The sequence below is a fragment of the Rhinolophus hipposideros genome (assembly GCF_964194185.1).
Source record: "Rhinolophus hipposideros genome assembly, chromosome: 19".
Taxonomy (NCBI): domain Eukaryota; kingdom Metazoa; phylum Chordata; class Mammalia; order Chiroptera; family Rhinolophidae; genus Rhinolophus; species Rhinolophus hipposideros.
The window spans coordinates 42,197,340-42,212,602 of NC_138065.1; the positions used below are offsets into that span (position 1 = coordinate 42,197,340).

The 15,263-nt window shown below is 42.1% G+C and overlaps 1 protein-coding gene across 8 annotated transcripts in view; it reads right to left on the minus strand.

The window, feature by feature from the left end:
- The window catches only part of NPL (N-acetylneuraminate pyruvate lyase), a 30,146-nt gene that overhangs the window by 3,638 nt on the left and 11,245 nt on the right, over positions 1–15,263 (minus strand). For 4 of the 8 annotated variants that reach the window (XM_081024831.1, XM_081024830.1, XM_081024825.1 and 1 more), the window contains 8 exons: positions 13,874–13,961; positions 10,549–10,606; positions 9,022–9,097; positions 7,345–7,437; positions 6,446–6,594; positions 6,272–6,318; positions 3,913–3,997; positions 1,083–1,122 (listed from right to left, as the gene is read on the minus strand). In XM_081024831.1, coding sequence (XP_080880957.1) covers positions 1,083–1,122; positions 3,913–3,997; positions 6,272–6,318; positions 6,446–6,594; positions 7,345–7,437; positions 9,022–9,097; positions 10,549–10,606; positions 13,874–13,961 — 636 coding nt within the window. Of the gene's footprint in view, positions 1–1,082; positions 1,123–2,408; positions 2,663–3,912; positions 3,998–6,271; positions 6,319–6,445; positions 6,595–7,344; positions 7,438–9,021; positions 9,098–10,548; positions 10,607–13,873; positions 13,962–15,263 lie in introns of those variants that run through there. The other 4 variants (XM_081024829.1, XM_081024828.1, XM_081024827.1 and 1 more) reach the window with 2 other exon arrangements.

Genomic DNA, 15,263 nt, shown 5'->3' on the forward strand with positions numbered 1-15,263 from the left:
TCGTTTCAGGTAATATCTTAGAGCTACATTTTGTAAAACTCTTACAATATCACTGCTGGTATGCAAAATGATCTTATAGAGAGAGGTAAACTTTTAGTTCTTTTAAAAATTCAATAGTCCTGTATCTACTTTAATACACTTCAGTAACATAACTATCATACCAAACCCACCATTTTGTGAAAGGTATTGCTTAGGACAAGGGGATAATAATAGGTCATTAATAGTACTGGTGGCACACAAATATGAGAAAAATCATGAAAGTAGAAAAACAAATGAGAAACACTGGCTTTGAAGGGTGAAGAGAGCTCGCTGAGAAGCCTGTGAGAATGAGGGGCATAATGGAGGCCTGGGCTTGGGAAGGTTGCCAGGAAAAGGCAGAAAGGCTCTGAAAGGGAGGTGGGAGGTTTGCCAAGAATAAACCTAAAACTTTCCCTGGACTTGACCCAGGTTCTCAGGCAAGGCCAATCTCTTCCAGAAGTGGAGTGAATGTTGGCATTTGTCACATATCATAGGACAAGACTTAGGAGACTCTGGTGAAGTTTCTCTATTCAAATTTACTGCATTTCCCTCAAATTTTACGTTGTCCTATTATCCAATCCTTTATCCATTTAAGCTTACTTGTGTTTCTAAATTCCTCTTAAGTTGTAAATACTCTTAGGACAGCTGTCAGTCATTCACAATTTAGTAAGATCTATATTCAGATGGCCTTCCTCCAAGGACTTAGGCTGAGATCAGCCACAGTGTGGGAGTAGAATTTTAATGAGCAGAGACAAGTAAATGGGGGGAGGGCTGATGGTGTAGAAGAGAAGGAATAAAAAAGGGGGTGTGTGTAGAGTGGGGGGGGGTGAGCAAAGTGCTAAACTGGAGAAGGGTGCCAAAGACCTTCCTACTAGGTTTACTTCACCATTTTATAGGGTTGGCCCTGAAGGTCAGTATTGGGGATAAAACTCGACTTGTAATAGAGCATTAAAAGGTGCTCCTGCTGAACCCTCAGAGAAAGTGATCAAAATCCCTCCTGACTTTCTCTGACGGAAGTCCATTTCCTTTACATTCTCCAGTAGCAGACAAGGCAGGACACTTACCTAGTTTGACCACAAAGTTGATAAATCTCTGAATACAAAACTGGAAAGGAACACACAAATGTATAGTCAGTATTACTGTGATAACAATTTAAAGACTGTAGAGGTCAAATGACAGAACCCAAAACTAAAAACCCACACCCCTTAGTTTCCGGAAGGTCTGTCAGAGTGGAGAAAATCAGCCCCTTGGGGATGGTTGAGAGCCATCCAGAGTAAGGTAGGATCATTTCATCCATGTGAGCTTTATAAAACAGACTCGTGCAGAAAAGAAGCTCGAGTGATAGAATTGTACAACAGAGAGTTCAGAAACGGAAGCCACCTTATCCATCTAGCTCACATTAAGTAAATGTATCAGCTAGTGCGTCATTTTCAAACTGGGGTAAACGCACTTCTGGGGTACTTTCCAAGATATGTAAGGGGCACTTGGCCAAGGCTAAGATTTCTGGGGATACATTTCTAGATCCTCAACTTCCATAAGTGCTATTTTCTAAAATTGATCATACTAAGAAATCGCACAGTCTTTCTTCTCCCACTTTTGAAAAAACAAAGACATACCTCCCGTAGCATTGCCCTGGGATACCTCTGGGAACCAAATAAAGGAGCAAATCAAAATGTCGGTACTGGCATCAACAAAGAGAGTGACAGAGTGATTCCTCTTAATGGATAACAGGTCCTCTAAAAAAACCATAGGGTTTTCAATTTTTTTTTGCTTTCAACACTGCTTTCAATGTTGCTATTCAGGTTGTCAGCTGAAAATCATTAAATGATCAGGCATTCTGATTTTTGGCACAGGACTCAAAAAGAATTGAGTGACAGTGCTGTAACAAACTTTTTTTCTATTCTTACCTACTAATGTATATGAACAGGGTTCCACAGCACTAATTTCTCTGAAAACAAAAACCGGAAATACTATTGACGCTGAACTTTCACTCATCTTAGCCTTAAGTAATATTCACCCATGAATTCATGAACTGATTCATAAAAAACAGCTCCTATTTATCTCATTAAGAGATGTACTTTCAATAACATTCTACTTGGATGTTGTTTTAATCAACTGTATACTAAGGACAAAAATTCAATGCTGAATAAAATTTTAATACCCAGAGCCTTATAAACATATAGGTGTATGTTCTTTTTATCCTCACACACAAACTATAGCACATGACATTCACAAGTCTGCACTCTGCTGCTTTTTTACACTTAAATATCAAGAAGATCTTTCCAGATCTATAAATACAAAATTAGCTCATCCTTTAAAAGGGCTGTATATAATTCGGTTGCAACTCAATCATAATGTACTGAACCATTTCCTTAGAGATGGTTATTTGGGTTGTTTCCATCTTTTGCTGTTAATGTTATAAACAATGTTGTAACGAATAGTCTGCTTCTTCACACAACTGCAAATCCCTTTAGGGCTGAGACCAGCGGTACTGAAATTATGCACTCAACTCAGTCCTTGGCAGGTGAATAAATGAGTAAATAAGACCCACTCACACTTGCCTCCTGTAAGAAGAAATGGAGAATGTGGTAAACTAAGTTCCTTTCCAATACTGTTTTGAGTGGGATGATTTATTTGAGTGGGACTAAAGGTAAAAAAGAAATGAGATGAAAAGTGGATCAGCCAAAAAAAGAGAAATCATTAAGGATCTGTATCATAATTGCTTCACAGTTTACTCCATCCTACGATTTCCCTGTCATTCAGCTCAGAACAGGTTAGAGTTTTCAAAAGTAACTTTTTCTGGGGAACTAAGGAAAATGAAAACCATAATGCAAAGAGATGCCAGAGTCCGCACAATTCAGGCTTCTTTTCGTAATTTAAACCGAAGTCTTGCCAATGTTGAATTTAGTTGGCACAGCTTCCTAACCCCTGTCCTGTTTCTGCTTTCAGTTTCACCTGCTCTGGGGCTGAATAAAGGTGAGTATTAAATAAGCTATTTAAACTTTGAGTAGGCAGTACATTTAGACTGGCTCAGTGTTCTGGACAGACCAACTGCTCTGATCCTGCTTATGCCTTTCATTTCCACTTATATTCTTGGGATACTTCTCTCCGTCAAGTTAATTAACCTGAAAATCCCTATGCCTCTCAGCCTCCTCAAGTCTTTCTCTTGAGCCGACCCTATTTCTTTCCACCTCATTCCATTTACCTGAAGTACACACACTACCCAACTGCTGAGACTGGTTCTACCCAGTGAGGCTTCGTTCTCTGGACAGCTAGGCCATCCTCCATGTAATAGTCATGGCAGCCACTGTTTCCCCGGAGCTCTTCCCTGTAAAGCATCAGCTCCTGCTGCTTTTCTCTTCCTGTTTCAAAGCCAGCGTCTCATTTTGGATTACCCTCTGGGCTCCCGTTTCCTGCCTGGTGGATATTTTCCATTCTCCACACATTTCCAAGGTGAAGAGAACTGACCTGCTCTGACCTTGGATTAAAGACTCCCCATTTTAGGTTACCAGCTTCAAAGCTTCTTCATATACTCTGGTCACTCAAGTTTGATGTCCTCAAGGGGATGGCATGTGGTCATTTCCCCAGAATCTATCACTATTATATTATAGTCCCCAAAATACTTTGAACATAGAACAAAAATGAGGTCATTTCCAGGAGGAATAGAGAGGAGTCATTCCCACAGGGGGCCTATCCTGATTAGATATGTAGGAAGCATGGGCAATGGACAGGTTTAACTTGAAACCAGAAAAAGTAAGAAACTGAAGGAAAGTAAAGAAAGAGGCAGCTAGGCCATTTTAATAAGAGCAGGTATGGTAGGATAAGAGAGACGAAGACTTCTCAAGTGCGAAAGACAAAAGGCTGTGATTTATGTGAAGGGAAGAAAACGTTAACCTGATGGTTCAGGGCGGAAGAGAAGTCCTTTCGTTCAAAAGCCTCCAACATCTGGTTTGTCTTTTTCCCCAGGTAATTATAGGTACTGGAAAGAAAACAGCACATACTGCAGGGTCAGTAACCTAGGAGGAAAGGCGCAGATCTTGAAACCCCTGTACTGCTGAAAAGGCAAAAATATACCAGATCTTCCAGAAGTCAATTTTTAGGCCCTAATCTATTAGAGGATCAGGTGTCTTCAGTTCTGAGTTTTCCAGCAACTCTAACCAGTGCCAAGAGGAGGCAGAGAACACCCAAGGGAATGGAGAAAAGTGGGAGAAGGATAACATTAGAAAAAATAAAAAGAAAGGTGGAAGTTGGAGGTGTACTTGGTAGGGAGCCGCTGAGGCCAACATCTGCCCCAAGGCACGCACACAAAGGTGCAAAGCTACAGAATTGTGGGTAAAATGTAGAATCTGAGATGAGTCCTCCAAGCCTTATGCTGAGGAGCTGGGTGAAAGGAGCACCACAGTAAAAGGGGCAAGTCCCAACAGATTCCCTAAATTCCTGACAACTTATGTGTTACCTAGAGACCAGTTTCTAGGAAAATAATATTAATAACGATAATAATAAAATGAGAGGCCATTTATTGAGTGCCTATTATATTCTAGGTGCTTGACATAAATCATGTCTAATCTTCTCAAAGGCCTGCAAGGGAGGCCTGGTTTCTGCTTCACCGTGAAGAAACTATGGCTCAAAGACGGGCTACAGTGTTGCCACAAAGGCTTTCTATCACTTCACGTTGCCTTCTATTACAATTCTATTACAAAAAGGAAAGTGAGAAGAAGTTATTTGATCTGACAAAATGTTCTTACAAACTTAAAAAACAAAAAGAGCTCTATCTTTACCGGTAAAGACAAACAGACTAATCACTGAATTCTTAGAGAAAGCAGAAAGATAGGTTATAGAAATTCGTAACAAAAATGTTTCTCCAGTTGCTAAGGACTTCTCATAGAGTAAGCCAGTATCAGAAAGCATGTTTATCTTGGTGTACCAAGAATAGGATGTTCTTCATATAAGACCTTGGAGTTGACGGCAAGGGAATCCAAGAGCATGATGTTCCTATTATCATCTAGTAATAAAGTAAGGAAAATGAAATAAGAAAGCTCAGAAAAGTCGCCTGTGGGTGTAAAACACCCCTAAGTCCAGTATGTACGTGAATGTCTGAGCAGTTTCAGAATATTACAATTCGAATCCCAGGGATCTTCGGTGTGTCCTCAGTTAGATAGAGAGGAATGTGATTATAATTAGGAAGACATGAAGTCTAACCCAATGTCCTTTGCTTATAAATTATGTTGACAGAATTAAAATGCCTACTATGGAGGCCAAAAAACAAGAGTCAAAAAATCAGAATTTCCAAGGGAAAAAAAGGTTCCAAGATCAGCAGATGTAGCAAGTCAGGTTTCCTCAGTAGAAAGGTCCCTATGGGCCGTCCTGGCTTGGTGAACAAGCCATTTAGACTATCCAACTCAATTACTCTTCATCAAGACCATGCTCACCAAGCTGTGTTATGAATATTATTCTGCTTCCCCTGTACTTTTCCAACAGGGAAGAAATGCACGTTCAATGAATGCAAACATTTCGATCAATCTGCATGCGGGCACATTTCTAATAAACTAGGTTAACACATGCAGTGGACATGCTAATAGAATTGCCTGCCTTCCCTAAGCCTTCTACTGAGTAGGCATTGGGCCACATGATTCTACTCTCCTGGCTGCGGCTGAAAGGACCTTAGGTGGACACCTGACTAGGCAGTGCTCTCTAGTGATATCCTGAGATGCCGTGGCCGGAAAGCCATGATGGACCACATGCGTGTGGAAGCAGAGAGAGAAAAAAGAAGGCGGGAAAAAGAGAGTGGTACAGACATGCGGAGGGGAACGTCTCCAGAGGAGAACAAGCTGCCTTGGCTGCTGAGAGATTGGTAGCTCTGGATTCTCATCTTCTCTTAGGCCTGGCTGCACTTCCTCCTCTTGGGTTTTAGGTAATTTCCTAGTATTTTATAATAACACCTTAGCTCACATAAGCTCGTTCAAATGGGTTTCTGTTATTCGTAACCAAATAATTTCTGACCAAGAAATTCTGTGCACGCTCTCAGCTCTTGCCCCTTACCTCTAACTGCAACCCATGCTTCTGGTAACAACGACTGAGTTGCTAAGCCCTACTTCATTCTCTGCAAGAACGTGGGAAAGAAAGGGAACTTCTATAGAAAAGATGTACATGCGAGAAGCGTAAGTATTCAGGTGATGAAAGCCTCTCTGGGAGGACTTTCCACATATAACCCTTTACCCATTTTTAACCACCTGGAAACATGAGTCCTGCTTACCTGCCCACTGCTCCAGTTGCTCCCATCACCAGAGCACTCAACAGTTGCTAATCAGAAACAGACAAAGAGTCGTCACTTTTATGAAACACAGAGAGAAAATGCTACCGTAGAAGCAACTCCATCAATTGCTTTGTAGGGAAACTGACCTGTGGGATAGGCCAAGGGGTGACCTACCTCATCCACCCCAAAAAGGAAAGCCAGTTGTCGCTGGCGATTCTGATCCACGCACTGCCCGAAGTCTAGGAGATTTGTGTCACTGAATTTCAGCCCTTGGAAGCTGGGGATCTTCTCCTGAATCCCATCCAACAACTCCTCAGCACGTACTGCTCAAGACAGTCAATGTGGCATTACTCTGCACGCCTCCAGAAAATAGCACATAACAACTCATCAGCCCCACACATCTGCCCTGAGCTGCCAGCATCGGTTCTCAGCTGGAGCAGACTGCAGAATGCACAGAATCACCTGCCCTCACCCAGCAGTTCCTATGGATTGGTCACATTGGAGCCCCAAGTCTTCGGTTCCATGAAGACAATAGATGGATATTTATAAAGCACCCTTTCTAATTTTTTTTCTTTTAAGGAAATTAGAAATGAAGGGGATTTACAAAAGAATCGAAACATTTTTTTTCCATCTAATTGTAACAATCTTCTTGACGGAGAAGTAATAACAAAAGGCTAGAAGCAACGTGGGAAAAAGTCAGAGTACCTTCTTAAGTGCCAGGCACTGAGAATATAGCAGGTACAAGGCAGACACAGTCCCTTTCCCAGTGGGGCTTATAGGCCCTGTCTTCCCATATAAGAAGGAAGAGTGTGTGTGATACACACAGGTTACCTGCTAGAAGTGTCTGTGGGTAAACTCCTTTTTCATACTCGACTTCCATTATAAGGTGATGTCAGTGACTGACTGATAAGGGCTGACTTATTTTTGATAAGAGTGACTTATTTTGGAGCAATTGGAACCATTTGGTCAATAGTGTTATGCTGGGGTGGGTGGGAAGGAGTGGGGTTTCTTAGTGCGATAGGGTAAGATGTGAGAGGGGGAGGGAAAGAAACATGGAAAGAAGCAGTACTTACTCTTTAGCCCTGTCAAGGCGGGAATGTGATAGTAATAAAATGGCTGTGCAGGGGCAGCAGCGGCCACCTCCTTTAGGAAATCAATCAGGACATCTGAAAGAACAGCAGGAAAAGTCATGATGTGAATACGTGTAAAACACTGGCTTTCCCCGGTAGGCGAACCATCTCATGAAATGCAGAAATTCTTGTCCACTCTTATCATCCCTGAGATCGCTCCTGCAATGTCTTTGCAACTCACTTCATTCAAAGTTTTGTTTTCCTGTCTGTAGAAAGGCCAAAAGAAGATGATCACTTTCCTACCATGCTAAAGTACTATTTAAAAAAAAACACAAAACTGGAAATCCTTACTTCCCACCTATTAAGAATAAGAAGAAGGCCAATAAGAAGAAGGCCATCAGGTAGGACTGTTGTCCTTTTACCCCAGAGAGGTTTCAGTGTGGTCAGTGAACAACAAGGACTTTGCATTAGGATCAGAATAACAACATTGTCACTGAGAAAATTCTACAACAGAAAGATAACCAACATCTACTCAAAGAGGGAAGTTGCAAGAGTAGTGGCACATCTCACAATAATTCAACCAGAGTTTGGTACTTTTTCCTTTTGGGGAGAAATCCAGATGTATCAGAAGAGAGCTCACTCTCGTTTGCTGAGGACTTGGGTCTTTCTACACCATCCAATGAGAGCTTCAATTGCAACAATCCTGCCGATGATAAATAAATCCAGCAGAATTGTGTACCCTTTCCATGCCACTGGATAGTGGGAGAATCTTATGTTCTTTATCCGAATACTCTCATGATGTGTTCTCTCTGTGACAAATATTTCTGACAAAATGATTATAACAAATTATAATTTGTTATTTTTCCTTTGTCTTTTGGAAAATGTATTCATGTAAAAAAATTTTAAAGCCACGTGGAAAAAAGAAACTTTTAAAATGCTTATTTTGAATTCCCAAGATAGCAGGATTTAAAGTATGTATCTATATTAACAACTACTTTTTTCTCTACTAATAACTGGTGATATTTCGTGATAATTTTGACCCATTGTACATTTAGTTATGGATATATTTCATCATGCATGCAAATAATATCTTGTCTGTTTTTAATCCTTTTAAAATTTGTATTTCTTTTGTTTTTTGCTAATCAAAGGATTAAAAATACTCAGTATATTTGGAAACCACAAATAGTTTCCGGAGAGAAAGCAGAAGAAAAGGAGAAAGCAAAAACTTGATATTTTGGAAGACAATAGATGATTCTGTGAAATCTCTTTTCAAATTCATCATTCATTCAACCTTGAGTAGAACATGTCTCAAAATGCTCAGCACTTAATTTCCTCTTTTTGGAGAAAATGGTCCTATGCTTTGCCACGTGACTCTGACACTCTGCACAACTGATAAGACAAGGCATGGAGACCTGACCCAAACACAGGCACAGACAGCGTGACCCAGAGCTTGGGGGATGACCCAATCAGATTACTTGGCAAAAGAGTTGGAATCCTTTAATGAAGTCTTTTCTTTTGTGGCTCCAGAGAGGCCAAATACTCTGGAGAACTCTGTACCCATCGTAACTTCATGCCTCCAGTACATGAAACTTGACTTTCATGAGTTAAATATAACCATTGTGAATGGAGGCAAAAAAAAGTGGACCATGTGAGGTGTTATGTTTACACCTGTCTGCTTACCTTTGTTCCATGGCTTGAGAAAGAAAGGTGCAATGACAGCAATGCCATCAGCTCCTATTTCTGCTGCATGTTTGGCCTTTACAAGAAGAAAGAAGACTATTAGGGATCTAGTCACAGTTCTGATGAGTGTAGGTGTGGGGTTTTCCCCACCCCAACAAGCAATTCTCTGACACCAGCTGGTTGTCTTACAATTCAACTCAGCTCTGGCACTATCTACCTAGACACAGAGTCAGATCTCACAGATTAAGGGCTCAGTTCCCACCCCATCCCACCACTTCAGATGCCAATCACAAGCCCAGGTTATCACCTGTGTTTCTGACCCACCAGCTTTAGATTGGAGGTTCCAACAACCCCCTTCTTGGGTCGATTAATTTGCTAACATAGCTCATAGAACTCAGAGAAGCATTTTACTGACGAGAGTACCAGTTTATTATAAAAGGATATAACTCAGGAACAGCTGGGTGGAAGAGTTGCATAAGGCCAGGCACAGGGAAAGGTATGGAGCTTCCATGCCCTCTCGGAACGCAAATGCGCCTCTCTCTCCAAATCTCCACGTGTTCACCAACCTGAAAGCTCTTTGAAACCCGCCCTTTTTAGATTTTTATGGAGGCATCATATCATAGGCACAATTGATTAAATCATTGGCCATTGGTGACTAATTCGACTTCCAGCCCCTCCCCTCCCTAGAGATGGAGTGATGAAACTGAAAGTTCCAACCCTTTAATCACATTAATCACTTGGTTCTCCCATCCTTAGGGTGTTTTCCAAAAGTCATCTCATTAACATAACAAGAGACATTATTGCTCTCATCACAGGAAATTAGGCTCTCTGTAGTGGAAACAGACATATCAAATATAGCAGTCCCCACTTATCCACTTGACTGGTTTATTTCACTTAACATAATGTCCTCAATGAGACCCCTCGATATTGTAGCTTACGACAGGACGGATTTCCTTCCTTTTTAAGGCTGAATAATATTCCATTGTATATATGCACCACATTTTGTTTATCCATTCATCATGGGCATTTGGGCTGCTAACGCCTCTTGGTTATCGTGAATAGTGCTGCTGTGAACTTGGGTAGGGGCAATCTTTTGTGTTTCAGTTCTCTCTGCCACTCTACAGGCAGCAATTTCTCAATTTTTGCTACTCATCACAGCTGAACCCCATCTTCCATCTCCTTTATGCCCAGCAGATGGCGTGGCCTTTTACTTCCTAGAGAAAACGGAAGTTGTTTCAAATTCTGCTCCTTACCTGCAAATTTAGCTACCTCTATAGCCATCCTTACTTTGCTCAGAGGAAGAGGGGCTTCCATCTCCTATTCAGAGCTCTGCTACAGCAGTTATCACCTTGGGCTACTCTCTTTAAGGCTCTGTGTCTGCTTCCAGTCAGTGAGTTCCTTGAGGTCCTCCATCTTATATTCTCCAGCATAGCATCCAATAGGTAGCAAAAATGATATTGATTTTCACTTCAGCATAAATACGGAAGTGCCTCAAGTGGCCACTCCCAGATGGACCTACATACATACCAATTCTTGTGACTCCTTCAAGCTGAGTGCTCCTACATGAATTACCACCTGGTCCAATCTACAAAAGAGAAAATACCATTGTAGCACGTAAAGTTCACAGTAACACAGGACGGCACTACCCTGGTTTGTGCTGGTTTTAGCACTTACCCGAATATCGCATTAATCTCAATCTCAAAAGACTCAAAGTCTACACTAGTCTATGTAAAATTAATCTAATTATGGATTTTTTTAAATAAAAGAATGTCCAGGAGACAAAATTTAAGGTTTGATTAGGCAGTAGAATTTTGAAACCAATAACTGATTAATCAAATACTTGAGTACTTATTTTAACTAAGCATTGTTTTATTTTTTTATATCAAAAAAATTGTTTTTATTAGTTTCAGGTGCACAAGACAAAGTAATACTTAGATGTTTATCATTTATATCCCTCACACTGTGTGAACTTCCCAACCCCCCATCCACTATCCCTCTGACATCGCACAGAGCCATTACATTTCCACTGTCTTTATTCCTAATGACTAAGAATTGTTTTAGATGCTGTATTTGACAGTGACAATGTGCATAAAAATAGGTGTAAAATTGAGATTTTTGGGGGAGGGGTTGGTGATAAAAATAAAGAGGTTCCTCAAAGAGTACAACCAGGAACCAGCCATATGAGAAATGAATTCACTGTGAAAAGCTTTTTGCTATCTTGTAAGTCCTCAGAATTTGGCCAAAAGTGAGGTTTTCTCTGACTCCAAAGTTCATCTTTGGAGGTACTCCATGAAGCCCAATGGGAAGAGGCCACAGTTGGACTGGTCTTCTCAGCTGTGAACGCAGCGAGTCTGAGGGACTCTGAATGACACAGATGCCATCCTCATGGGATGAAGACACCACCTTTTTGTTTAGGTCCAGTCACGGAGTCTTCCATTGATTCTTGACTTGTTATATCTTAGGCCAATGGGAGATAGCTGGGAAGTGATATGATCAGGTTTGCATTTTAAAAGGACAATAGAAGCCTTCTGAAAGAGAAAAGAAGCTGACTGACCTGTTTCATTGTTATCAGCAGCTTTATTGCATGACCTCCTCGAAACTTTTCCTGCCCCTTTCTCCTGGCTTAAGTTAACACAATTGTCCATTTCTTCCTGCCCTCTACCCTGCTACTAGGCGCTGCTAGAAAAAAACACCATATAGCTTTAATACAAACTTGTAATTTCCCAGTTCAGGAGAATGAGGCTCCCAAAAGCCTTCTGCATGTCCTGACTTACTTGACTTTCCAATTCCCCATAGAGGCAATTGCAAATCTTCGCTGTTCTCAAGCTCCTTGTTCCACCCCAACTCCTTGTTCTTGGCAGATGTCCACACTTCCCAGACACCAAAGATAAAGGTGCTTTCACACACAGACTCCTTCACTTTGCCTGCTCTTCCCCTCTGCACTTCGCTATGTCACCATCTATGCTTTCCTTGCAGCTTCTAATGCTATGCTACCTACTTTGGGTTTTATTTCAACTCCCCCACAGAGACCTTCCATCCACGGCATCAGTTCTCCACTCTCCTTAATCTCTTCTCCCATGAGTTGTCTTTTCAGCATAAAAACATGTTCCAGATTTCCCCACTTGAAGAAAAAGAAACTACCCTTCTTTTAATCTTGCGTCTTCCTCCCTAATCTACTATTCCACCTCTCCTTTCCTTCACCCGAAAATTCTGTGTGAGAAGCACCTATGCTCACAGCCCCCAATCCCACAGGGCTGCTGCACTTCTCAGCTCCCTGCAGCCTGCTTCTGCTGCAGTACCTCACTGGCTCTGCTCTTTCTGAGGTCATTCATTGGTCACTTCCAACATGTCAAGCCACGTGGTCTTCTCATTCCTCCATCTACTGACTTTCACAGCACCTAACAATTCCTATAACACATGTCAGAATGAACAGAAGCATTACAATGAATTCTTACGTAATACTCAGTCTTCTGGGTCAGGTGCTGTTTGAATTTTCACCACCACTTTATAGGACAGGGACTATTAGTATTCCTATTTTACAGATGAAGCACAGGGTGGTTACGTTTTACCTGAGTTCATAGAGCTAGTAAGGGGCAGAGCCAGGACCCAAACTCAGGCAGCTTGGCTCTACAGTCCTGCTCTGAATTACCATGTGACACGGAAGCTCTCTGAAGTCATTCTTCAGTGACAGGACACACCCCTCACCTTCCTCCTTTCTTTTGAGGGTTTTCTATCTGTGCCCACTTCACTATACCCCCATTTCTAGTGCTTTTCTGCATTTTTATCCTTAACTTTCCTTGTTTCTCACTCTGCCCAGGATCTTTAGTCTTTTTGGGCCCAGGATCTGACTGACAAATTTCAGATAATTATCAGTGGAAAGCTGATAGATCACCAGAAAAGGCTTAAGCTCGTGTGTAGACATGCACTCAAAGCTGGCATATCATTTCAGAGTACTCAACATGCTCTGAAGCCATTCGAGGATTCCCTAAGGCGGTCGTGGGTGTCTAACTGCCAACCTCTGCTCCAGGCCCCTTTGGGACTTCCCTGCTACCTTGGCTGCCAGCTACGGCAACATCAATCACTCCCTTCTCTGATCCCTGCTTTCGCTATTTATCAGAGGATCAGAGTGTTAGTTTTCATGATCTGACATCTCTAATGGATGGTAAGCAGCCTGAGCGCAGAGATCCTCTTTTACGTCCCCGGTGCCAGCCCTGTGCATAGCACAACATAATAGACAACGAATAAAACTGGGTTAATGGAATGTGCTTAATGGATCGATACTGTCCTATCTGCTTTACCGTGGCATGAATCTGAATGTTATAACAAAAATATCTCATCACGCTGAGGATGCAGAAAGTTCACTAAGACAAGAGGAAGCGCCACAAGAGAAAGAGCATGCAGGAGACCTGTAAAGAAGCAGGGTTGATAGAAGCATCAGGCAACCATCCTGAGAAAGGAAGGGGTGTAACTGCTCAGCAGAAGAGCCAAGAGCATAGCAGAGTCAGTCCCCAGCACCTTCCTCTCTTATGCCCCCAGGCCAAGCACAACAGGTAGCAATCCCAGAGGATTGGCCTGGTAGATAGATGAAAAGCAGTTTCCAGTTTCCGGATGACATCTCTGAAAGGCAGGTGTGTCCTGCAGCCAGGCAGCTCTTCCACACAGAAAGGAAGGGTGCCCCTCTGCCTCAGCTCCTTGACAAAGTGCTAGGAGCCTCGGGTACCTGCTCATTTTCCCACAGGCTGGCCTGAGCCTGACTTGAGACTGGAAGGCAGGGAGGCTGTGTCATCTGGGAAGAGCCGCACTCAATACAGTTCTTGCAGTTGAGTGTTTTTATCCTGGTGGAGTCACTCACTTGTTCCTCCCTTTTGTCACCCACTCCTCTGCGACCTGGCGGCGCTCTGAGATGCTCAGAGACAGGCCTTCTCCCGTTGTGCCATTCACTGTTCCAAACAAAGAGTCAGTCAGTGGGATCAACCAATACCTTTTGCTTGTCCAACGCCAATGCTCGAGGGCAGGGTCAGAAATCCCTGCCTAAGAGGAAGTAACAGGGAGAAACATCAGAATTGGGGAGGGGGAAATGCCATGTTTCCATTTTCACCTCAGACACAGTCTTTTTTCCAACTCTACCTTGTCAAAAATAGCAGGAAGTTTAATTCTGACTTATAATTACAAATCTGTGATTGTTATTAGGGACAGAGAGCAAGTATTTTGAATGGAGATGGAGATAACTGCCCATGTTTTAGGCCAAGCTCCAAATACACCGCCCAGGTCAATTTTGGGCTCGAATGGCAGGAAAATCAACACTATCCCATACAGGGATGTTGAGGAAGTCACAGTGGGAGTTATTTATGAGGACAGTGATGTACACTCCAGATCTAAAATCACTTCTGCCTATAGTTTGACACGGTAACACTCTAGGACAACTTATTTTTTTAAGATCATAATTCATAGGAAAGCACCAGGATGTTAATATTTCTCGTAGCAAGCACTCTTAGTTACTTTTTCTCACAATAGCCCAGCAAGTACCAAAAATTCTTCTCATTTACAGTTGAAAATATGAGGTTCTGAATCACTTAAGAACCAAACATTGAATCCAGATTTCTGTGATTTCCAAACTTTCCTTTCTACTACAACCATTTCTTAATGGATCACAGAAGGGACACAGCTGGCACTAGGTGGCATTACTGGGGCCTAATGCATATGGCAGCACTTTGGATCTGCAAATATTGAGCACTCAGTTGAGGCAGAGAAGGGAGGTGGAAGGTGAGAGGGAGTAACAAAGAGTGGGGTCCTGAGACACTTCCAGTATGCTCCCTAGAGCCCTTTGAGGAGAAAAAATCGGTCCTCCTCTCTACAGCTTGGCACTATAGGGGGACAACAAGGGTTTCTGTAATCAGGTTTTGGTTGTGACATACTCATATGGCCTGGACACCTTTCCGCAATAGCTCAAGTCCAAGGTGTAGCGTCCTCAGAATGACAACCAACCAAAGGGGCTGAGGCCCAGAACACAACACAGGGGCAGTACAATTGCAGGTAAGTATCGTTCTCAGGCTTAAAATGCTCAAGGTCTGATTTTTAAATTTTATTTCCACCATCTATGAATAAGGGAGGGTAACTTCTAGACCTGCGATTCCATTGTATGTTGCCCTTCGAGTCTTTCCTACATTTCCAATATGAAAGGTCTTGGTGAAGATAGAATAAAGCCCATGCCTAAAAGAGAGAAGCCTGTTTTTTTTTCGTTA